At 62.1% G+C, this 23,300-nt stretch overlaps 2 protein-coding genes across 2 annotated transcripts; both read left to right on the forward strand.

The window, feature by feature from the left end:
• The first annotated feature begins 5,209 nt into the window (after window positions 1-5,209).
• Window positions 5,210-13,950, forward strand: SRMS (src-related kinase lacking C-terminal regulatory tyrosine and N-terminal myristylation sites). Its single transcript, XM_009215763.4, has 8 exons — window positions 5,210-5,657; window positions 8,194-8,315; window positions 8,997-9,163; window positions 9,898-10,039; window positions 10,158-10,316; window positions 10,837-11,018; window positions 11,112-11,268; window positions 11,457-13,950. Exons 1-8 carry the CDS (start codon window positions 5,302-5,304, stop codon window positions 11,648-11,650), a joined length of 1,479 nt encoding a protein of 492 aa, XP_009214027.1. The 5' UTR covers window positions 5,210-5,301; the 3' UTR covers window positions 11,651-13,950.
• A 257-nt stretch (window positions 13,951-14,207) lies between these two features.
• Window positions 14,208-23,283, forward strand: PTK6 (protein tyrosine kinase 6). Its single transcript, XM_003904499.5, has 8 exons — window positions 14,208-15,289; window positions 16,995-17,116; window positions 17,713-17,876; window positions 18,324-18,477; window positions 19,251-19,412; window positions 20,851-21,032; window positions 21,481-21,634; window positions 21,991-23,283. Exons 1-8 carry the CDS (start codon window positions 15,060-15,062, stop codon window positions 22,176-22,178), a joined length of 1,356 nt encoding a protein of 451 aa, XP_003904548.1. The 5' UTR covers window positions 14,208-15,059; the 3' UTR covers window positions 22,179-23,283.
• The last annotated feature ends 17 nt before the right edge of the window (window positions 23,284-23,300 follow it).

A 23,300-nucleotide genomic window follows, 5' to 3' on the forward strand; every position in this document is an offset into this window, starting at 1 on the left:
GGAAGTGGGTGGGTGTGGGTGGTGTTTTTTTGAGATAGCGTCTTGCTCTGTCACCATGCTGCAGTCTCCACCTGCTCACTGCAGCCTCCACCCCCGGGCTCCAGTGATCCTCCCACCTGGGTCTTTCTGATGCTTTAGGATTACAGGTGTGAGCCCCGCGCCCAGTCCTGTTGGGTGCTGTTTCTGCCTTGCCCTCCCTGCCTGGGCTGGAACTCAATAAATGTCAGCTATTGTTGTTGTTGTTGTTGTTATTTAGGGCTCCAGGGGACAAAGCCAGGCTGTTTGGAGAAGGGGGTGCTGTCTGACACAGAGGCTTGGGAAGCAGTAGGAGTTAGACCCCTTACCCCCCACCCTGCAGCCCACTCACAGAGAAGCAGGGTGGGGGCAGAGCAGCCTCCCCTTCTCTTCTGGGGCCAGGCAGGTCCTGGATGTCTGCTCTCTCCTGGGTTCCACCCTATCCCCTTTCATTCAATTTCTGATTTCTAATCTAATTTTTTTTTTGAGACGGAGTCTCGCTCTGTCACCCAGGCTGGAGTGAGTGGCACGATCTTGGCTCACTGCAAGCTCTGCCTCCCAGGTTCACGCCATTCTCCTGCCTCAGCCTCCCGAGTAGCTGGGACTACAGGCGCCCACCACCACGCCCAGCTAATTTTTTTTTGTATTTTTAGTAGAGACGGGGTTTCACTGTGTTAGGCAGAATGGTCTCTATCTCCTGACCTCATGATCCGCCCGCCTTGGCCTCCCAAAGTGCTGGGATTACAGGCATGAGCCACTGCGCCCAGCCTCTAATCTAATTTTTTAAAGTTAAACTTTTAGCCAGGCTGGGTGGCTCAGGTCCATAATCCCAGAACTTTGAGAGGCCGAAGTGAGAGGATCCCTTGAGGCCAGAAGTTTGAGACCAGCCTGGGCAACATAGGGAGACCCCTGTCTCTACAAATAACTTGAAAAATTAGCTGGGTGTGGTGGTGTGCACCTGTGGTCTCAGCTACTTGGAAGGCTGAGGCTGGAGGATCACCTGAGCCTGGGAAGACTAGGCTGCAGTGAGCCAAGATGGTGCCACTGCACTCCAGCCTGGTAACAGAGGGAGACCCTGTCTCTAAAAAGAATAATAATGGCTGGGTACAGTGACTCGCGCCTATAATCCCAGCACTTTGGGAGGCTGAGGCAAGCAGATCACCTGAGGTCAGGAGTTCGAGACCAGCCTGGCCAACATAGTGAGTGAGACCCAGTCTCTACTAACAATACAAAAATTAGCCGGGCATGGTGGCGCGTGCCTGTAGTCCCAGCTACTTGGGAGGCTGAGGCAGGAGAATCGCTTGAACCCAGGAGGTGGAGATTGCAGTGAGCCGAGATTGTGCCACTGCACTCCAGCCTGGGTGCAGTAAGACAGAGACCTGTGTCAAAAATCATAATAATAATAAAGTTAAACTTTTAGTTTTAAGATAATTGTAGATTTACCTGCAGTTGTAGGAAGTAACACAGAGGTCCCGTTACCCTCTACCCAGCGTCCCCAGTGGTAGCATCTTGCAAGACTGCAGTGCACAGTCACGCCAGGACCTTGAACCGATACAGACGCAGGACAGTGCCACCCCCATGAGACCCCGACATGTTCTTTATGGCCACGCTGCTCCCTCCCACCCCTCCCTAGCCCTGCAACCACTCATCTCTCCGGCTCTGTCTGGTCGTTTCAAGAAGGTCCTGTCAGTGCAGGCTTTCAGAATGCAGCCTTGGCACTGGCTTCTTGGGCTCAGCATAGTCCTCTCCATGCAGAGCCAATGGTCACTCCTGTTCACTGCTGGGCACCAGGGGCCAGTTCGTGCTCAGTCTTACTCAACCCTGTTTGTGGCCACCAGGGCATGGGCAGTGAACACTTTGGGTCTGTTGTCCCTGGTGGACACAGCTTCCCTGGGCCCTGAGGATGGTGAAGCCTGGGGATAGTGGGGCCAGTCATCGGGGAGAGAGTGCACCCTGACTGCTGAGACCCTCAGAGCTGTACCCTTCAGACGCATAAACCTGGGTGGGGGTGGCCTGAAGTGGCAGAGCTCCTGCCACCAGCCTCCATCTAAACGCTAGGAAGGGCCTGCACCCCATCCTCCTGTCTGTATCCTCACTGCTGTTGTAAGCTCAGTGCTCTTACAGATGGGGAAACTGAGGCACAGGGAGGTTCAGCACTGTGTGCCCAAGGTCATGTGGCCAGTGAGTCTGACAGCAGGATTCCAGCCCTGGTCTTTTTTTTGGTGGGGGATGGAGCCTCGCTCAGCTGCCGAGGCAGGAGTGTAGTGGCACCACAATCTCAGCTCACTGCAACCACCATCTCCCAGATTCAAGTGATTCTTCCGTCTCAGCCTCCCAAGTAGCTGGGATTACAGGTGCCCACCATCATGCCTAATTTTTGTATTTTAGTGGAGACGGGGTTTCACCATAGTTGCCTAGGCTGGTCTTGAACTCCTGACCTCAGGTGATGCACCCTTCTTGGCCTCCTAAAGTACTGGGATTACAGGTGTGCCCGTGCCCGGCCTCTTCTTTTTTTAAAAAATAGAGATGGGAGTCTCACTATGTTGCCCAGGCTGGTCTTGAACCCTTGGGCTCAAGCGATCCTCCTGCTTGGCCTCCGCAAATGCTGGTATTACAGGAGTGAGCCGCCTCACCTGGCCAAGCCCCAGTCTCCTGACCCCGTCCAGAGTGATCCTGTGCCCAGGCCCCTTTCCTCACTCCCCTCTGTGCCACCCATCCGGTTAGGGCTGAGGGAGGAGGTGAGTCATGGGTGAGGGCACAGCAGGCAGGGAAGGAGCTGCTGACACGGACACCTGGCAGGGGCCCTACACTGGGCTGTGTTGCACCTGGTGGGTGAGGTGAGGAAGGGGTGGATGGGCAGACACAGCTTGGAGGGCAGTGGGACAGGGTAGCTGGGCCTGCGGGGGCGGGGATTCTGAGGACCACCGGGGAGGAGCTGGATGGAGCTGGCCTTGGCTGCCTGCCGACCGCGCTCACCATGGCATGTGTGCAGTGCAAGGGCAGCAGGTGCAAGGAGGGGGAGATGGGGCGGACGTGGGGAGCTGATCTGTGGGCCGGTGGGGTAGTGGGGGTGAGACATGCCTGGCCAGAGGCCCAATGGGGCCCTAACCCTGACAGCCAGGCCTGCCTCTGGCTCCGGCTGCGCATGGAATGTGCTGAGTCCTATGCCACGATCCCGTGGCGCTAAGGGACAGGGAGTGTCTGGAAGGAATCTGCATTCAGTGCCCTGAACACCTGACCCCAGTGTGGTGAGCACAGGAGCCTTCCACGGCCTGAGGAGGCCTCCCTGGGGCTCTGCGGCCTTGGTGTTCTAGGAGGGAGGAGTCACGTCCTGGGGGGGATTTAGGAGAGCTGGTGGCCACGCCTGTAGTCCCAGCACTGTGGGAGACAGGAGGATCACTTGAGGCCAAGAGTTCAAAACCAGCCTGGGCAACATAGTGAGATCCCATCTCTACAAATAATAAAAAATTTATCTGGGCATGGTGGCTCACACCTGTAGTCCGGCAGGAGGATAGCTTGAGCCCAGGAGATCGAGGCTGCAGTGAGGCATGATGGTGCCACGCACTCCAGCCTGGGCGACAGAGTGAGACCCTGTTTCAAAAAAAAAACATAAAAGAAACGGCCGGGCGCGGTGGCTCACGCCTGTAATCCCAGCACTTTGGGAGGCCGAGACGGGCGGATCATGAGGTCAGGAGATTGAGACCATCCTGGCTAACACGGTGAAACCCCGTCTCTACTAAAAAATACAAAAAACTAGCCGGGCGCGGTGGCGGGCACCTGTAGTTCCAGCTACTCGGGAGGCTGAGGCAGGAGAATGGCGTGAACCCGGGAGGCGGAGGTTGCAGTGAGCCGAGATCGTGCCACTGCACTCCAGCCTGGGCGACAGAGCGAGACTCCATCTCAAAAAAAAGAGAAAAGAAACTGGTGGGCAAAAACCCCACCTGCATGTGTGATGGGAGGAGAAGGCGCCTGGGGAGGGGAGGAGACGGCGCTGGGGAAGGGAGGAGAAGATGCTGGGGCCCCTCAAAGGCCACCCCCAATTTAGTATTTACAATTATCCACATTTCTGAACACCCTCCCCCACTCCCAGCAGGACACCTCTCTGGGGCAGAGCCTGCCTTTAGCCTGGCAATGTCCAGCCTCCCAGGGTTCCTGCTGGCTCCAGGCCGTCAGCTCGGACACAGCTTGGCCGCTGGGGTGCCCTGAGAGCCAGGCCACGGGTGTCACTGCCACCCCACAGTGCACACACCAGTCCCCAGATGTGAGACTGCCAAGAAGGCCATCTGTGGCTCCATGGCAGGCAGGTGTGAGAGGGTCTTGTCATTGGCTGGACACTGGTCATGCCTGTTGGAGGGATGTGTTCAACCCATGCATGAAGTGTGGGCATTGATGTGTGTGAGATGTGGGGAAGGGGTGTGAGGCTCCATGAAGGCCACTCAGGTGCTGCAGGGGCTGCTGGGGGGAGGCCGGCGAGAGGAGCAAGAGACTGCAGATGGGCCCCCACCCCACCCCCACTCAGGACCCCACCCCAGCCTGGCCTGCGGCCGAGCTCCCCGCAATCAGCATCTCGTTTTACTGCATGAAAGCTGGGGTGCTGACAGCCCCCTCACTCGCCTGTGGTTGGCCTTCATTGTAGAGGCCGGAGGCTCAGCGCCTGGTGCAGGGTTAATGATGTTAAAATATCTGGCCAACATTTAAGTAAGCACTTTTCACCTAAGGGCAGCTCAGGCTTGGCAACCACTGCAGGTACTGAACAGCAGCACCCTTCCGTGGACCCCCCACTTCTCCGCGGGCACGGTGGCTGATGGACTGTGGTGCCCTTGGGCATGGGCCGGGCTTGGGTGGGCAGAGCCACTCCGCCTGCCTGGGCCTTGCAGAGGGCAGGAAAGAGGCTGGCCCCGCCCACCCCACCCTCCTAGGCCCCTCCTGGAGCCAGCCCTCGCCCCCGCCCCCGCCCCAGCCGAAGCTGCCCTCTGCCCTCCGGTCAGAGGGGAGGGGACCCTGCACTCCAGAAGCCAAGGAGATCGAATAGGAGGGGCTGTCGGTGTGTCTGAGGCAGGGGGTCCGCCCTGCGCCCCACCCAGCCCGAACGCCAGCCCGGACGCCGGTGGGAACAGTGTGCCTCCTGGATCCAGGGGACCTCTGAGTGACCACAGGGCCCGGGTCCCCTGTCGCCCCACGGCCGGTGCAGGGAGCGCTGGACACCGGGTCCCACCGGCCCCGCCAGTTCCTCCTCCGCGCTCGTGGGCTCCCATGGCCCTCGGCCCAGCGCGGTGACCCGGCGGGATGGAGCCCTTCCTCAGGAGGCGGCTGGCCTTCCTGTCCTTCTTCTGGGACAAGATCTGGCCTGCGGGCGGCGAGCCGGACCACGGCACCCCCGGGTCCACGGACCCCGGCGCCGACCCAGTGCCCGCGCTCCCCGCGGAGCCCTGCAGCCCCTTCCCGCAGCTCTTCCTTGCGCTCTACGACTTCGCGGCGCGGCGCGGGGAGGAGCTGAGTGTCCGCCGCGGGGACAGGCTCTGCGCCCTCGAGGAGGGGGGCGGCTACATCTTCGCGCGCAGGCTCTCGGGCCAGCCCAGCGCCGGGCTCGTGCCCATCACTCATGTGGCCAAGGCTTCTCCCGAGACGCTCTCAGACCAACCGTGAGTACCTCGACCTGGAGTCAGAGCCTGCCTCGCCCTAGTCTGGGGAGTCTGGAAAAACGGCAGGATTTTGAGTTTGAAATCGCATGTCCCTGGCTATCTGTTCATTCATTCGTTCATCCATGCATTCATTCAGGGGCAGTTGATGAGCCCCGGGCCGGCAGGTAGGGTAGGAAAACAGCAGAGTCTGCTGTGCGCTGCCAAGAGGGAGAGGAGGCTCCACAGGCCTGGTCAGGTTCAGGGGACACCAGCTGCACCAGCCCAGCACCCAGCGGGTGGTTCCTCCAGGACCCTGCCTGGCTGGCCAGGCCCTCCTGCCCTCACACAGGGAGTCCAGTGCTCATGGAGTGTTCACGGAGTGGCCACTCCTTGGAGGGCAGGGGCTGGGGGCTGGGAGGCACCAGATGACATAGGGGCTCATGCTCCAGGAGCTCTGGGTGAGGGCAGGTGAGCAGGGGCTGCAGAGGCACCTAGTCCAGATGCCCAGTGCAGCTGCTCTGAGCAGCTTCCTTGGTCCTGTGTCCAGCTGGGCCAGGCCTGAGCCCTGGAGACCTCTGGGTCAGCCTTGCTCAGGGCCACTTCCAGCCTCCTGGGGGACCCTTGGCACTCACACATTGTCCTGAGGGTTGCATGGGGTGGGTGAAGCCAGAGTCATAGGAAGGTGTCTTCTGAGAGGCCCCAGGCCCTCACCGCACACCTGCCTCGCTTGCCCTGAGCAGTGGTTGGGGGGCAAGCAGCCATTGTGATGGGAAGGGGTTCACAGTCACCGCAGGTGTGGAGGGCAGATCCCTTCAGCAGTTCCTGGAGGGCAGGGCTTGGGGTAGAGCAGTGCTGTCCATAGGCAAAGCTAATGACTATTTGCCTAGGCTGGAGATTAAAAGACTAACCACACTCAGGTGTCATTAGCTCCAGACACCTGGCCCCACGCCCCAGGGAGAGACCTCAGGCACATCCCCTGCATCTCAGCATCCACACAGGGGCCCACCTCCGACCCCCAAGCCCTGATATGGGTGTCAGAGGGGCTGGCGATGTGTCGGGGAAACACCTGTGTCTCATGCCCACACTCCGCAGTGCCAGGAGGGGCCTGAGTCCCTTCACACGTGAGAGGGTTGCGTCTCCCTGCCAGCAGACCCCAGAAGGCAGGGGCCCTGGCTGACAGAGCATCCATGGAGCCAGCGTCTCAGGCCGCCGCCTCCCAGTCCCTGGTCCCACAGCTCTTCTTCTCCATCTTCATTCCTTTCAACCTCAGCCCAGCCCCATGGCCCTGGCCATGCCGGTTTCTGTTCCTGCTGCCCCCATTGCCCCCCAGGTCCCCGGGGCAGGGGTGCCAGACTGTCCTCCATCTTGCCCAGTTCCAGCAGCCACGTCTGCCCAGGATGGCACGGCTGTACCCCAGCCCCGAATCTTGTGTTGACTCTGAGGCCCGCCTTGGGTCCTCTCCTAGTCCCGCTCCCCGGGTGGTTTCAGCCCCACCCTGACACCCGGCTCACTCTGCTTCCTCCTTCTGGTGCTCACAGGGTGTGCCCTGGGGCGGGGGAGTGGCAGGTATCCCTCCCTGGGTCCCAGGAAGCTCCAGGGTGGGAAGCTGAGTCAGGTGTGGAGTCCCTGCCTTGGCCTTCGGAAGCAGAGATACGTAGTCGAGGTGGGGCTGGGAGAGTTTCTGTCTTCCTTCCAAGGATGCCTCTGGAGTGAGTAGCTGTGACCTGGTGGGTGACCCACCTGGACAGGGGAGCCCCAGCAGGCCCCTCTCCTGACACCCGGTGTGGGCTCCTCGTGTTTGGACATCTGAGGAGTGGGTGCCTGGGAGCTCCCGGCCACCGTGCCACCATGTTCAGAGTGGTCTCACCTCCACCTGGCTTTTCGGAGGGGGGCTCTGTGTGGACAGAGGCGAGTGGGCTTGGGGCCATCCTGTACTGGGCACAACTCTTCAGAATAGGATACAGGATGCTTTGAACGTTCGCCCAGCAACCCCCCTGCAGCCGCCCATTGGCTGCCCCTCCTGACCTCCTGCCCAGCCTGGCTTAGGCCGCCGCCTCAGGACAGAGCTCTGCCTGGGCCATCCCCCCTAACCAACTGCCTGAGGCAGGTGGGCTGTGCCCAGCCAGGTGGCGCCTGTGGCCCTGTACGACCACACCAACAGCCCAACAGTGCTTCCCGGCAGCTCATCAGGCCGTCGGCTCCGTGTCCGCGCAGGGGCTCAGCGAAGCCGAGTTTGGAGGCCTGTGGCCTATGGCCAGGGCTGACTGTTAACCTGTGGCTGGGGCTGGCGGTCACTATGAACAGGAAACTGGAGGTCATGCCCAGCAGGGCTAACAGAGAGCCCACGGCCAAGGTGAGGACGCTCAGGGCTGAGCAGGAGGATGGGGGCTGAGGCAGTGCAGACCTTGAACTGGGACTCCAGCCCTGCCACAGGGTGGACCTTCTCCCTGAGAGGCAGTGGGACCGCCGGGCTCAGCCCTGCCACCAGCATGGAGGAGAGCACGTGGGGCCACTGGCTGAGGGGCCTGCAAGGTGACGCCGCACCTGCCGTTTTCAGCTGGTACTTCAGTGGAGTCAGCCGGACCCAGGCACAGCAGCTGCTCCTCTCCCCACCCAACGCACCGGGGGCCTTCCTCATCCGGCCCAGCGAGAGCAGCCTCGGGGGCTACTCACTGTCAGGTACCTGGGGCGGCCCCTCCTGCCTCTGTCCCCCACAGGCCAGTGCTCTTGACCTTGGGGCAGTTGGTCTCTAGGCAGTGCTGGGTCCTGAACCACACCCGGCGCCACTGAGGGCCCAACAGCAGATATGCCGGTCACCTCCTGCATTTGCTCACTTACCCATTCATTCATTCATTCATCCAGTCATTTATCCACTCACTCATTTATAACATCACTCATTCACTCGTTCATTCATTCCTCACTCACTAATTCACTCACTCATTCATTCATCGTTCATTCACTCCTCACTCACTAATTCACTCATTCATTCATTCACTCATTCACTCATTTATTCACTGATTTGTTCACTGGCTTATTCTTTCATTCATTTGCTTATTCATTCACTCATTCACTTTTTCCTTCTTTCCTTCCTTATTCCTTCATTCATTCACTGAATCATGGACTCATTCATTCTACAAGTATTTATTAAGTGCCTGCTCTGCACACACTGTCAGCAGAAAAGCTCCAACCTGGACCCCTCTCGCTGCCCCGCCCCAGCCTGTGGCTGCCCACACTGCCTCCTTCACACAGCTAGGTCTGAGCCAGACCCCTTAGGTGGGTTGTGGCCAGCATCCTCTGGGGTGGGAGGGTCGGGGCAGCTGGCAGCCGAGGCAGGGGTCTCCATCTCTGAACCCTTCCTAGTCCGGGCCCAGGCCAAGGTCTGCCACTACCGGGTCTCCATGGCAGCCGATGGCAGCCTCTACCTGCAAAAGGGACGGCTCTTTCCCGGCCTGGAGGAGCTGCTCACCTACTACAAGGCCAACTGGAAGCTGATCCAGAACCCCCTGCTGCAGCCCTGCGTGCGTCAGGTGGGCCTATGCCTGCCAAGCTGCCCCACACTGGCCTGAGGCCTGGCCCTGTTCTAGGTGCTCCTCCCCACCCCGTCTCAAAGCCCCTGCCCAGGCCTGGGAACATGGGGCATCCCAGCGGCCCCTGCACATGCTGCTCTTTGCTGGTGTCTCCGAGGGCTGCTGGGATTCCTGGGGGTCTGGGAGTCGGGAGAGGAGAGCTGTAGCAGTGCCCGGCTCTGCAGGGAGCAGCCAGGAGGGTGGGGCCAGTTTGGGGAAGGCACTCAAGGCTGCCCCAGACCCCAAGGGTGGAAGCTGTGGGAGGAGACGCGGATCACAAGATGCTGCACCTGGGCTGGAGCTGCTGGATCCCGGGGACTGTCCCCGATGTGAGCCACCCTGCTGAGGGCCAGGGCAGCAATCTGGTTTCTCTGGTCTCGTAATGACAGCCCGGCCAGCAGCAGTAATGAGCATGTGTAGACGGATATCCGGCTGGGGCAAAGGTGCCACTTAGGCCCCCAGAGCAATGAGATCCCGCAGGGCTGGGCCGGGCCTCCAAGTCCAGCACCCACTCCCCTTTGTCCCGGCCAGGGTGGGGTGAGTGTGTGCTGGGGACGGGGGTGCCCGCTGGAGGCCTGGTGTGGGGGCTCTGCCTGGGACAGAGCACAGGGGCCCATGCTGACCAGCCTCCCTGCCCACACTTCCTGGGGGGAGCGGGCAGGGCACTGAGCTCCCTGCTTTTCTGCTTCCTGCAGAAGGCCCCGCGGCAGGATGCGTGGGAGCGACCACACTCCGAATTTGCCCTTGGGAGGAAGCTGGGTGAAGGCTACTTTGGGGAGGTGTGGGAAGGCCTGTGGCTGGGCTCCCTGCCCGTGGCGATCAAGGTCATCAAGTCAGGTGAGGCCCCGAGATCCTGCGCCACGGCCGGGCCCCACACCCGCTGTCCAACCCTCAAGCCCTGGGGCAGTGATGTTCGTGGTGTGAGCCAGTCCTGGAGCCATACCCTGTCTCACAGCCGACATGAAGCTCGCTGACCTCGCCAAGGAGATCCAGACGCTGAAGGGCCTGCGGCACGAGCGGCTCATCCGGCTGCACGCGGTGTGCTCGGGCGGGGAGCCTGTGTACATCGTCACGGAGCTCATGCGCAAGGGAAACCTGCAGGTCTTCCTGGGCAGTGAGTCCCTCCCTGCTGCCACATGGCTGCGCCTGCGGCCGCCCCTTCCCTTCCGGGCAAAGCTGAACCTGCCGGGGTGCCGAGGTGAACTGGGCCTCTCTACCGGGAGCAGGTGGCCCCGGCTCCAGATCCCATCCCTGTCTGGTCTCCAGCCAACAGAGGGCTGGGGCCAGGTCTGGGCCAGGCCAGAGCCTTGTGGTTCCGGGGCTGGGGCTGGGGGAGTGCGGTCCCATCTGGGTCATCAGCCTTGGTCTAATGGGATGTGGACCCAGCCCAGCCTCTGGCTCTTCTCTGCCCCGGTCTTTATTAGGGGCCTGGGCTGGCTGCCAGGTCACTGTGGTGAGTACAGCACCCTCCCCCTGTCTCACTCGGGGCTTCCTGCAGCCTTAGCCGGCCACGCCATCCTCATCATGTCTTAGAGATGAGGAGGCTGAGGCATGGGGAAAGGTGACGTGGGTGGACGCTGGCCTCTCTGGCTGTTGGCCCTGCGCCCTGAAAGGCCCCGCGCTGTCTCTTGCAGGCCCCGAGGGCCGGGCCCTGCGTCTGCCGCCGCTCCTGGGCTTTGCCTGCCAGGTGGCTGAGGGTATGAACTACCTGGAGGGGCAGCGCATCGTGCATCGGGACTTGGCCGCCAGGAACGTGCTTGTGGACGATGGCCTGGCTTGCAAGGTGGCTGACTTTGGCCTGGCCCGGCTGCTCAAGGTCAGCGGAGGCTCTGGGCCCCTGACTGCTCGAGGGGGTGGGTGAGGGGGGCCCCAGTCCACCTGTCCTACCAGGGGCCTTCCCTGCCCCCAGGACGACATCTACTCCCCGAGCAGCGGCTCCAAGATCCCGGTGAAGTGGACAGCACCTGAGGCGGCCAGTTATCGTGTCTTCTCCCAGAAGTCGGACGTCTGGTCCTTCGGCGTCCTGCTGTATGAGGTTTTCACCTATGGCCAGTGTCCCTACGAAGGTGCATCCCCAGGCAGCCGCAGGGAGGAGGCAGGCTCTGCCCAGGAGTTACTGGCCCCGGGCCTGGATGCTGTTAGCAGGGGATTGGAGGGTCTGGCCAAGGGCAGGCAGGTGACACGGGGGGCTATGGGAGGCCTCCATTGGGACCCCCAGGCAGAATCAAGGCAGCTCTTGCCCCACGCCTCCCAGGGATGACCAACCACGAGACGCTGCAGCAGATCATGCGAGGGTACCGGCTGCCGCGCCCGGCTGCCTGCCCGGCAGAGGTCTACGTGCTCATGCTGGAGTGCTGGAGAAGCAGCCCCGAGGAACGGCCCTCCTTCGCCACGCTGTGGGAGAAGCTGCAGGCCATCCACAGATGCCTTCCCCGAGTCCTCACGTGACTCAGGGCTCCGGGCTCCACCAGGCCAGCCCCTCCTCCCTGCAGAGCGTCCACTCGAAGGGATGCTGGTCGGCCGGACCGAGGAGCCTCTGGCTGTGGGCCTCAGGCACCAGCGTGCACATGCATTTGTGCACCAGGCAGACACGTGGCCGTGGGCCTCAGGTCCTGGCGTGCACACGTGTTTGTGCACCAGGCAAACGTGCAGACGGTGGAGGGCTCACGTTCTCTGTGCAGAGTGACACGTGTCCCTGGCGTCTGAAGAGAGACAACAGCACAGGAAGGGGGGGAGAAGCCTCGGAGGCTCTAGGCGGGGAACCCGAGCCCAGCGTGTCTCTTGTCCGGGTCCCCTGGACTCCCTCCCAGGGTCAAGAGCCAAAGGCCCAGTTCTCTCCCCAGTCCCAGCTTGGGTTTGTGGAAGTGACCAGTGCTGGCTCCCAGGCAGACCACGGTGTTGACCCCACTGGGTGCGTGGTGTGTAGGCACGGGGAGGCACCATCACCTGCCCCTCACAGACACGCTGGCGGCCTGTGCACAGACCCACTCATGCACCCGGCACTCAGTAAGCTGCGACGGACCCACGCAGACACGTGCACAGGCTCACATCACACACAGGCTCAGCCCCCAAACGCAGACCCAGGAGCTGGAGCATGGGAGTCCACGTGGCTAGAAAATGCAGGTTGGAGCGGCCCCCGTGCGGCCCAGACCCCCAGCCCAGGACATCACGCTGCCCAGACAGTGTGAACCCCAAGGGCATTGGCGGGAGCTGCCTGAGCTGCCAATTCCATCTCCCTGGGCGGGTTCCAGGGGGCACAGGAAGGGGGGGCCGGGAGGCTTGGTGGCCTGGGAGCTGCCCTTGGAGGCTATTTCCAGGGGCCTCAGGTTGGGCCCTGGGGGACTTGGAGTCTTCTGGCTGTTCAGGATCAGGCAGGGTCAGCCGGGGGGTCATAGGCAGATGCCGTGGTGTGCTGGGCAGCAGCTGGCTCAGGAAGCCTCTGAGTGTGAGTCCTCGGGGGCCACCGAGGCAGGAGGGGGCAGGGATGTGCAGGGTCGGCCCTCGCTCACCCCATGTCTGGCTCAGGAAGCCTCTGCTCAGGTCTTTGTGAAATCAGAAGCAAGGGGGCCGGCGGGGTCTGTTTGGGGTCCCCGGAGACCCTGCCCCCCACCCTCCTGGGAGCCCAGGTTGGCAGCTGTGCCCCAGAAGGCTTTCGGGGACAGAAAGTTTGGAGACAAGTTCAGGCCTGACTGAGTTCCTTGTTCCCTAGAGTTAGGGTCAGCTTTGCACCTGCCGAGCCAATGCGCTGATGGCCACTGTCCACAGGCCAAAGCCTGACTCGGGAGGGAGCTAAGAGATGAGACTCCCATGAGCAAAGGTCAGTGGCCCCGGGGAGGGAAGAGGCCACTCGGAGGCTCAGAGAACGGAGGCAGTGCAGGGGCTTCCTGGGGCCCGTGAGCAGGAAGAACAAGGCCAAGCAGAGGGACGCAGCAGGAACCAGAACCCCTGCAGATGGTGGGGGCCAGAGGCTTTCTCTGAGCCGTTTGGGACCCTGGCCAGCTGCCCAGTTCCATCTGCGTGGGAGAACCTAGGGGAAGGGCTGGCTCTGGTACCTGGGCCCACTGAGGCCTTGAGCTGAGCTTCCGATTTTGGCATGTCCCCAGCGCCGCAGCCTGGGGGCTCCTCTGGCACAGAAGGCCTTGCTCTCTGTGCTTTCTGTGGCCGCCACTGGGATTAAGGGGACCAGGTGTGTCTGTGGCATCCGTGCCCTCCCAGGCATCTCACCAGCCACCAGCTGAACAGGTTTGGTGCTCCTGGATATCGGGGAGGGGCCAGGGACGTTCCTGCCCCCTGGTGTGGCTTAGACTGAACGTCCTGCACATCCGAACTCAGGGACACTCGAGGCTTCCTGGACACAGACTCACGGCCCAGAGGCCCAAGGCTCGAGGACACCGGGGTGGTGGCAGAGCTGGTGGGCTCTGAGGGACGCTGCCTGGGCAGATGCCCCAGCGCCCTCCTCCGGCATGCCCCACCTCCACCCCTCCCCCTGCATCTCTCCTGACCGACCCCCGGCAGAGTTGGCAGGGCCTGAGGGACACTGCCCAGCCCAGCACCCCGCTGCCCCTCCCTACCTTGGTCAGCCCTGAGCTGGGCTGCCCACAAATCTATGAACCTGTTAAATAATTATTGTTCTTAATCTCCAAACAATGAGCGGAAGGTTCCATTATTTCTCTTTGCAATAAAAATAAAAGTTCAAATACGCAGAGTTTAGGACTTTCCCTGCCATTCCTTGCAGACTTTGAATTTCCCTCCTCACCCCTTCCTGCCCCCTGAGGCTGCCGATCCAGGCCCCTGCGTTGGAGCCCCTGGTGGACACAGGAGGGTCAGCGGGAGGGTGGGGCAGGCAGGGGCTCCTGGGGAGGGGGTGTCTTGAGTCTCAGGGGCTGGGGGGCAGGTGGCCTTTGGGTGCAGGTGGGGGTCACGCCAGGGCTCACTCAGGCATGGGTGGGGAGAGGGGAGGTGAGCTGGAAGGGAGTAAGGGTCACGGGGCTGGGCAGGAGGCGGCAGAGGCTGGAGGCTGGAGGAGCTGCCTGGGAGGGAGCTGCGCCCCGGGCCCCAGCGCTGTGGGCGCCTCCAGGCCACACTCACGGTCCTTCCCTGCCCCCTGGCGTCCGTGTGGAGGAAGGCAATGCCCGTTTCTTCAGCTGCGGGTGCCCCTGGCTCTGCCTCCCCAGGGATCCCCAAAACCCTCGGGCCCTCCTCTTCTGGGAAGTCCTCCCGGCCGACCCACACAGCTGTCACCGCCCTGACTCCAATCCCTCTTCCCCGCTTGGCCTTTACCCGAGGGCGGGCCTGCCCATGAGGCAGCTTTCAGGATGCCCGCCCACAGCAGCTCCTGGCATTGGGCCCCGTGCTCAGGGGTGGAGTCTGGGGCTGGGTGAGGGTGGAGGACAAGCTTCCAGAAGTGGGGAGAGAAGCCCCCACCTGTGCCCCCACAGCTCTGAGGGTTGGGAGGCAGCACCTGCAGCCCTCACCGTCCTGCCCTCAGGCTGCAAGGCTCATTCCCAAGGGGGCTCTTGGGTTCCCTGAGTGCCTGAGTGTCCACAGGTTGGACCCCCGAGAAGCCCCAGCTGGGGAGTACTCCTCCCTCCCTCTCCTGTGCTCAGGCCGGCCCTGTGGCTGCTTGCCCAGCAGGTTCCCGTGGCGGGGGCACTAAGTGCCCAGATGGGCCCCAGGGGGCGTGAGGACTCGTGGGGCCGGCTGGGCCCTCAGGAGGAGCGGGGTGCTCTCGAGCGCCTGTGGGTGCTGGGTGTGGCTGCTTCCCTGCCTGTCACGAGGTAGTGGGACCGCCCGCCTGCCACGCCCAGCCCTAGGTGCTCCAGCTGGGCCACAGCCTGGTCCTGCCACTGCGCCAGCCATGGTGTCCCGGGACCAGGCTCACCTGGGCCCCAAGTATGTGGGCCTCTGGGACTTCAAGGCCCGGACGGACGAGGAGCTGAGCTTCCGAGCAGGGGACGTCTTCCACGTGGCCAGGAAGGAGGAGCAGTGGTGGTGGGCCACGCTGCTGGACGAGGCGGGTGGGGCCGTGGCCCAGGGCTATGTGCCCCACAGCTACCTGGCCGAGAGGGAGACCGTGGAGTCGGAACCGTGCGTGTCCTGAGCTCCTGGGAGCTTTGGCGCAGGCCACCCTCTAGGCACAAGGGAGGGACAGGGCTCTGGGCTGGCCCCAGGGAGGCCCAGGAAGGTGGAGACCCCGGCTCCATCTTCCTGTACCCCGAAGTCCAGGCTGGGCATCCCGCTTGGTCCTCGCTCCAGGCCCCATGCGCTGGCACCTGGGAGTGCCCACAGGACTGTCGCTACAGGAGTTGGAGCAGGGGGCTCAGAGGGCATGGCCCCTCCCTTGGGCTCATCCTTGTCACAGCTCGGTGGTGGACACTGCTCTGCCAGGACCCAGGGAGGACAGAGGTCCAGGGTGGACTTCTGGGGGTCCGGTGGCCAGTGACAAGGTCTGCTGGGGCGTTCCAGGGCCTTTGGGGGAACGAAGCTTGCTCAGTTTCCAAACTGCCAGAACCAGACACACGAGCTAGGTAGGGGAGCAGGCCGGCTGCTAGGCAAGCTTCCTGCCTGTTGTGCCCTGCGAGGAACCAGACGGCAGCTGGTGTGGTCCGGCCTCGGCTTCCATGGCTGCTCGGAGCTCAGGCTGGGGAGGGTCTGGGGGAGGGGTTTCTACGACTCACACTCCTGAGATCCTGCTTTTCTCATCATTGATTGGGTACCTACTGTGTGCGTGCATGAATCACGGGCTGTGTAGGGTTAATTCCTGGGGGACCCAAGCAACAAGCAGGGGAGGCTGTAAAGAGGCCATTGGGCAGGGGCCCATGGTGGAGACCCCTGTGTCACATCCAGACCCACCACCTCGTTAGGGAGCAGGGGTGCAGGGATAGGGTCTGGCCAGAGGCTGGTCAGCTCCCAGATGCAAAGACCCTGAGGCCCTGAGAACTCGCCCAGGTGAGGAGTGGGAAGGAGGCCAGGTGATTGGCGGGGTGAGTGGGGCAGTGCTCCCAGCTGTGCGGAAACGGAGGGGGTAGACCCCAGGGGTTCCATGCTGGGCGGTGGTCTTCATGTGGGGTCCGTGTTCCAGTGGCCCCAGGGAGTCAGAGACACAAAGGGCTGGGCACAGGTCACCTGGAGCTTCTGTGAGCTCCACCTGGAAGTCCACAGTCCAGGGCTGGCCCACACCCTGCAGCCGGGAGTTAGTGTGTGTGAGTGACTGTGTGTGTGTGTGACTGTGGGCAAGTGAGCCCGCATGCGTGTGTGTGTGTTCGGTGTGCAGGTGAACTGTATGCCTGTGTGGGGGTAGCCCGCATGCGTGTGTGTGTGTGTTCAGGTGTGCGGGTGAACCATGCGCATGTGTGGGGGTATGCAACTGTGTGAGTGCATGTGCGTACGTGTCACACGTGGGTGTGTGTGCAGGCAGCTCTGGGCAGCCCTACTGCTCAGGTGCCCTCCCCAACTCCACCCTAGGCTCTGACCCTTAGACACGGGCCTCTCAGGGCAGGGTGTGGTCAAGCCTGCCCCTCCCCCCGCTGGGTCCTCAGGGGCCTGTCCTGGCCATTTGGGACATTCAGGGCGTCTGGGTCAGCGACAGCTCCCAATAGCAGCTGTGGTCCATTTGGGACATTCAGGGCGTCTGGGTCAGCGACAGCTCCCAATAGCAGCTGTGGTCAGGGCTGGGAGCTTGAGGTGGCAGGCAAGGGTGGCTGTGGTTCCAGGTGGGCAGACTGGGGCCCGCGGGGGGTCCATGTGGGGTGGGCCCAGGTCCGCGCGGGCTGAGACTACTCCTCCCCTGCAGGTGGTTCTTTGGCTGCATCTCCCGCTCAGAAGCTGTGCATCGGCTGCAGGCCGAGGGTAACACCACCGGCACCTTCCTGATCAGGGTCAGCGAGAAGCCAGGCGCCGACTACATCCTGTCGGGTGCGGCCGGCCTCCGAGCCTGCGGGGGCTCCTTGCTCTAAGCCCTCCCATCCACGTGGTGAACCAGCTCCCTCGGGCTGTGACTGGGGACATGGGCTCCTCTCCAGGGAGCCCCCATCCCCTCCGCCCACCTGGCCCGCTCCTCCCTGGGGCCTGGGGCAGTCGTGGGGCAGGGCCCCTCCCTGGGAGGGCAGGGGCTTCTCCGGCCAGCCCTGCCTGAGGCACTCATGGGAGGTCCTGGCACCTGTGGGAACCTGGTCCAGCATGAGACCCTGAGTCCGGGGTGCACGAGGCGCGAAGAAACCCCATTCCTGCCCCTGAGGATCTCAGTGTGGCTGGGATTTCAGGCAGCTGCCATCCAGGCAGAGACCTTGGGCTGCCTGGCACAGGGGCAGGAGGGGCCAGAGAGCTTGGCCAGAGCAGGCAGGGCAGGAGGGAGCTGTTTCAAGGGAGGGGACGCAGGGGTGGGTACTGAGGAAGCACCAACAGCAACTATGGGGACCCAGAAGCTCTGAGCAGGTGTGGCCAGCAGGGCTGGGGACACGCAGGGAGGCGTTGGAGCGGGGTGGTGACACCGCTCACGCTCTCCCTCCCAGTGCGGGACGCGCAGGCTGTGCGGCACTACAAGATCTGGTGGCGAGCCGGGGGCCAGCTGCACCTGAACGAGGCGGTGTCCTTCCCCAGCCTGTCCGAGCTTGTGAACTACCACAGGGCCCAGAGCCTGTCCCACGGCCTGCGGCTGGCCGCGCCCTGCCGGAAGGTAGCCGCTCCGCCCTGACTTGGGCGTACAGGGTCAGGCTGGGGGGTCACAGGCTGGCGTTTCCTACTGGGAGAGGTTGGCCAGGCAGCATGGGAGGGGTCCTGACTCACTGAGCTGTGGCCGGCTGCAGGCAAGCCCGTGGTTCTGCAGAACACAGGTGTTTGCCTGAGTTGGGGGTGGGGCCAGGAGACCACCCCTGGGCCTGGCCACTCTCGGAGAGGCCAGCTGCACTCTGCAGGGTCCTGGCTTCAGTCTCTCCGGGTGTTTTGTGCTGGGCTTGGGGCAGCCACCGGGAGAGTCCAGCCTCGTGTCAGACACTCAGAAACCCCCAACCCAAGCTGAACGTGGCCCTAAATCTGAGGCTAAATCCAGGCTCCCTGCGCTGGCTTCAGACTGGCAGTTCCTGAAGGATGAGCCCCTGCCCTGTGTCCCCGACTCTCCCTCCAGCATGAGCCTGAGCCCGTGCCCCACTGGGATGACTGGGAGAGGCCGAGGGAGGAGTTCACGCTCTGCAGGAAGCTGGGGTCCGGCTACTTTGGGGAGGTCTTCGAGGGGCTCTGGAAAGACCGGGTCCAGGTGGCCATTAAGGTGATTTCTCGAGGTGAGTGAGCCCCGGTCAGGGCTCTGTGTGGCCCCGTGCCCGCCCTGGGCCACCCTCCCGCCCCGCCAACAGGGACCTCCGGCCTCGAGCCCCACGCAGCACCCACAGCACCCATGCAGGAGTGGTTCCCTTTCAACTGCACCTGTTTTTACCTAAATACATTTATTGTAAAAGAAAATTTCAGGCCCGGCACAGTGGCTCACACCTGTAATCCCAGCACTTTGGGAGGCCGAGGTGGGCGAATCACGAGGTCGGGAGTTTGAGACCAGCCTGGCCAACATGGGGAAACCCTGTCTCTACTAAAAATACAAAAAACTAGCCGGGCGAGGTGGCTAGCGCCTGTAGTCCCAGCTACTTGGGAGGCTGAGCCAGGAGAATGGCGTGAACCCGGGAGGCGGAGCTTGCAGTGAGCCGAGATTACGCCACTGCACTCCAGCCTGGGCGGCAGAGCGAGACTCCGCCTCAAAAAGAAAAGCTTCCCTGGAAATTGCCTGGGCCCCAGCAGAGGTCTGGCCTCCACGTCAGAGGTCTGGGCTGGGCACAGGAAGACACTGGGGGGCCACCACGGCCCCATGGGTACGCCAGGCTGGGGGCTTGTGGGGCCGGCTGTGTCCACCATTTCGTGGCCTCGGGAGCCAGGTGCCCTGCTGGGGGCAGGAGGTCCGGCGTTCTGCACAGCTGCTGAGTGTGTGGGCAGAGCCTTGCCTTGGCCTCTTCCTCGGGGCCAGGGGAGGGTCAGGGGCTGCACCCGCCAAGGCCACCCATCCCTGCAGACAACCTCCTGCACCAGCAGACGCTGCAGTTGGAGATCCAGGCCATGAAGAAGCTGCGGCACAAACACATCCTGTCACTGTACGCCGTGGTGTCCGTGGGCGACCCTGTGTACATCATCACGGAGCTCATGGTCAAGGGCAGCCTGCTGGAGCTGCTTCGTGGTGAGTGGCACGGGCCGGGGCTCTCGCTGGAGGTAGAGGGGGTGCACGAGGAAATAAAGTGCACACACACACATACAGACACACACAGACACACACACGCAGACACATAGACAAACGCGCACACACACAGGGACACATGCACACACACAGACACACATGCACACACATGCACACACACAGACACACATGCAGACACAGACACACATGCACACACATGCACACACAGACACACATGCAGACACAGACACACATGCACACACAGACACACATGCACACACATGCACACACAGACACACATGCAGACACACACGCATGCACACACATGCACACACAGACACACAAACAAGACACACAGATCACACGGACACACACACACAGACACACAGACACAGATCACACGGACACACCAGGCACACACAGACACATACAGACACACACAGACACACACACACACAGATCACATTGGCTCAAAGACTTCATCGTCTCTAAGTTCCATTATTTCCTTTATCACCAAAATCAAAGACAATCACTGCCAGGGAATTGAGATGCCCGTGCGTGAAGACGCAGTTTGGATTCCGATGTTAGAATGGGAGGGAACGTTGTGGTGGAGGAAAAATGCCATGTGTGTCTGAGGAGAGCTACACTGAGGCACCACTCACGTTTGAGCTCTGAGTGAAAGGCTCCGTGATCATCTCAGACGGTCCCCACGCCCTTCAGGGTCCTCCGGGACGGAACGGGGGGTTAACAGGCACCACCAGGCCGCATGCTGCTGTCACTCAGCCATTATCCTGCTCAAGTTCCCGCCGCCTACATCACGCAGTCATGAGGTTCTTCACTGGTCCTTCTGCGTCCAGCTTCTCCCGCGTCATAGCAAACTTCCAGAAAGGAAATCGCTGGGCTAGGCCACTAGGAACCACTCCTTGGTTCTTTTTTTTTTTTTTTTTTTTTTCTGAGACGGAGTCTCACCCTATCATCCAGGCTGGAGTGCAGTGGCGCGATCTCGGCTCACTGCAAGCTCCGCCTCCCAGGTTCACACCATTCTCCTGCCTCAGCCTCCTGAGTAGATGGGACCACAGGCGCCACCACCACGCCCGGCTCATTTTTTGTATTTTTAGTACAGATGGAGTTTCACCGTGTTCACCAGGATGGTCTCGACCTCCTGACCTCGTGATCCACCCGCCTCAGCCTCCCAAAGTGCTGGGATTACAGGCGTGAGCCTCCGCGCCTGGCTTGCTCCTTGGTTCTTGACACACAGTTGCCTTCCACAAGGGCGGTGGCTGACCTGCAGTTCCAATTTTCAACCAGGCCAGCTGCCCTTTGCTCCGGCCCCTCCTCTGAGGCCGCAGAGCCTGGAGGCAGATGAGACACAGCCCAGCCTCCCCACCCCGTCCCTACCGCAGCTGGCTCCGCTGACCCCAGGCTCCACTCCCCTCTGCAGATTCTGACAAGAAAGTCCTGCCCGTTTCGGAGCTGCTGGACATCGCCTGGCAGGTGGCTGAGGGCATGTGTTACCTGGAGTCTCAGAATTACATCCACCGGGACCTGGCCGCCAGGAACATCCTTGTCGGGGAAAACACCCTCTGCAAAGTTGGGGACTTTGGGCTAGCCAGGCTCATCAAGGTAGGGCCCTCGGAGGGCGTGGCCGGGAGGCTCGGGGGCTTCCTGTGTGTGGAGCTGGGGACTCGGCTGGGAGCAGGATGTGGCCTCTGCCCTCGGGAGCCCAGGCTGAGCAGGAGGTGGGAAGCCACCGTGAGTCCGGTGGGGACCCCATTCCGAATGGCGCACACAGCAGGGCCCACCACGCAACCGCTGCCTCGTTCACTGGCCCAGCCCTGGGCCCCTCTCACGGCCTGGGAGCCTCCCAGTTCCCTGACCCCAGGCCTTCTCATCCCCATGCACCTGGAATCCCAGGGGAAGCTGGGCTCCTGAAGGTGGTCAGGCCCTGGCGCGGTCTTAGCTGCAGCGGCCGTGCGTGCGTGCTGGGGCAGTGCGGCCGCTGTGCCCGTCATGCTTCGGGGGCAGGGCACAGGCAGTCCCCCGCGGCCCACTCAGCGCAGCCTGATTGCAGGAGGACGTCTACCTCTCCCATGACCGCAACATCCCCTACAAGTGGACGGCCCCCGAAGCACTCTCCCGAGGCCATTACTCCACCAAATCCGACGTGTGGTCCTTTGGGGTTCTCCTGCACGAGATTTTCAGCAGGGGTCAGGTGCCCTACCCAGGTACCGCCCCCAGTGTCCCTGACTGGGCGTGGGAGACAGAGTGGGGGAGGTCCTGGGTGGCCGGCAGGGATGGTGGCGGGTGCTTCCCCTATGGGCTGCAGGGCCCTCCGCCGCCAGCCATCGCCTGAACTCCACACCTGCACCATTCTCTGAGCACCCAGGCCAGTGCCTGGAGCTGCCCGTTGGAGCCCCATCCAGAGGGAGGTGTTAGCAGCGGACAGTGTGCTGGGTGGCGCCAAGGCACGGCCGCTGAGGCTGCGGGGAAGGCCCCAGGGAGGTGCAGTGGGTGGCTGGTATGGCTTCCTGGGGAAGGTGGACAGGTGGGCCCCAGCTCTTCTCATCCCTGTCGGCCGCAGGCATGTCCAACCACGAGGCCTTCCTGAGGGTGGATGCCGGCTACCGCATGCCCTGCCCTCTGGAGTGCCCGCCTAGCGTGCACAAGCTGATGCTGACATGCTGGTGCAGGGACCCTGAGCAGAGACCCTGCTTCAAGGCCCTTCGGGAGAGGCTTTCCAGCTTCACCAGCTACGAGAACCCGACCTGAGCGGCTGTGGAGCAGGCACAGCCGGGCCCTGCTGAGGAGGGCCCTGGGCAGAGGGCCTGCACCTGGGGTCAAGGCCCACGCGCCACCCTAGGGTTTACTGAGGTGATGGGTGCAGGAAAGGTTCACAAACGTGGAGTGCCCGCGTCCCACACACGCGTGTGCTCTCGTTCCTCCGTCCCGCGTCCCACACACGCGTGTGCTCTCGTTCCTCCGTCGTGTGAAACGTGGAGTGCCCGCGTCCCACACACGCGTGTGCTCTCGTTCCTCCGTCGTGTGAAACGTGGAGTGCCCGCGTCCCACACACGCGTGTGCTCTCGTTCCTCCGTCGTGTGTGCCTCGGGTCTCAGCTGCTGACAGGCAGCCTGCTCCGGAGCCTGCAGGTGAGATCCCGGGAGACTGACACGAAGCCAGCCGAGGTCAGAGGGGATTCCGACCACAGCCTGCTCTCTGGATGTCTGTCTGCAGCACCGGCTGAGGGTGGGAGGCAAACACGTCTTGCCCCTGCTTTTCCCAGCTCAGCTTGGCAGGAGAAAGTCATTCGTATGGCTCGTGACTCTTGTGTAAATTTGGTTTTGGTGCCCACAGGTGCTTTCCTCCCAGGGACAGGTGTTTCTTTCCTGTTTGTCTTGTACCTTGAGAGCCTGGCTTTGTGACTAGTGAGAACTCTCTCCCTAGTTTCCGCCAGCCCGAGCATCACTGCCCAAGGCGCCAGCTCTTAGGGGGTTTGTTTTTTTTTTTTTTAGTGGAGACGGGGTTTCACCATGTTAGCCAGGATGGTCTCGATCTCCTGACCTCGTGATCTTAGGGGGTTTGTAACAAGAGGTTCCCCATCCACGAGGGGCTTTTCCTGCCTCCACCTTTGTTGCTGGGTCAGTGCTGGAAAGCACTTCTGACTCCTGCCCTGAGAAGGACCCTTCTCTGCTGTCTGTGGGGCGGTTCCGGGCTGGGGGGCTGCCTCCTTTGCACCTGCTTTTGAAGGTGTCTCTTTCATCCATGATTAAGTCATAAAAAGCTGATTGGTTTTGGTTTTGACTCACCTGAAAGTCTTTTTTGTTTAAAAGAAGAACAGGCTGGGCACGGTGGCTCACGCCTCTAATCCCAGCACTTTGGGAGGCCGAGGCG

The sequence above is a fragment of the Papio anubis genome, chromosome 16 (genome assembly GCF_008728515.1).
Source record: "Papio anubis isolate 15944 chromosome 16, Panubis1.0, whole genome shotgun sequence".
NCBI classification, from domain to species: Eukaryota; Metazoa; Chordata; class Mammalia; order Primates; family Cercopithecidae; genus Papio; species Papio anubis.

What these genes read in the sequence shown, in the direction of transcription:
- SRMS (XM_009215763.4), top strand. Translation starts at nt 5,302, where the DNA reads ATGGAGCCCTTCCTCAGGAGGCGGCTGGCCTTCCTGTCCTTCTTCTGG. An exon ending in CGGGGGCTACTCACTGTCAG is followed by an intron (nt 8,316 to 8,996) that starts GTACCTGGGGCG and finishes AACCCTTCCTAG; the next exon opens with TCCGGGCCCAGGCCAAGGTC. An exon ending in GATCAAGGTCATCAAGTCAG is followed by an intron (nt 10,040 to 10,157) that starts GTGAGGCCCCGA and finishes CCTGTCTCACAG; the next exon opens with CCGACATGAAGCTCGCTGAC.
- PTK6 (XM_003904499.5), top strand. Translation starts at nt 15,060, where the DNA reads ATGGTGTCCCGGGACCAGGCTCACCTGGGCCCCAAGTATGTGGGCCTC. An exon ending in GAGACCGTGGAGTCGGAACC is followed by an intron (nt 15,290 to 16,994) that starts GTGCGTGTCCTG and finishes CCTCCCCTGCAG; the next exon opens with GTGGTTCTTTGGCTGCATCT. An exon ending in TGGCCGCGCCCTGCCGGAAG is followed by an intron (nt 17,877 to 18,323) that starts GTAGCCGCTCCG and finishes CTCTCCCTCCAG; the next exon opens with CATGAGCCTGAGCCCGTGCC.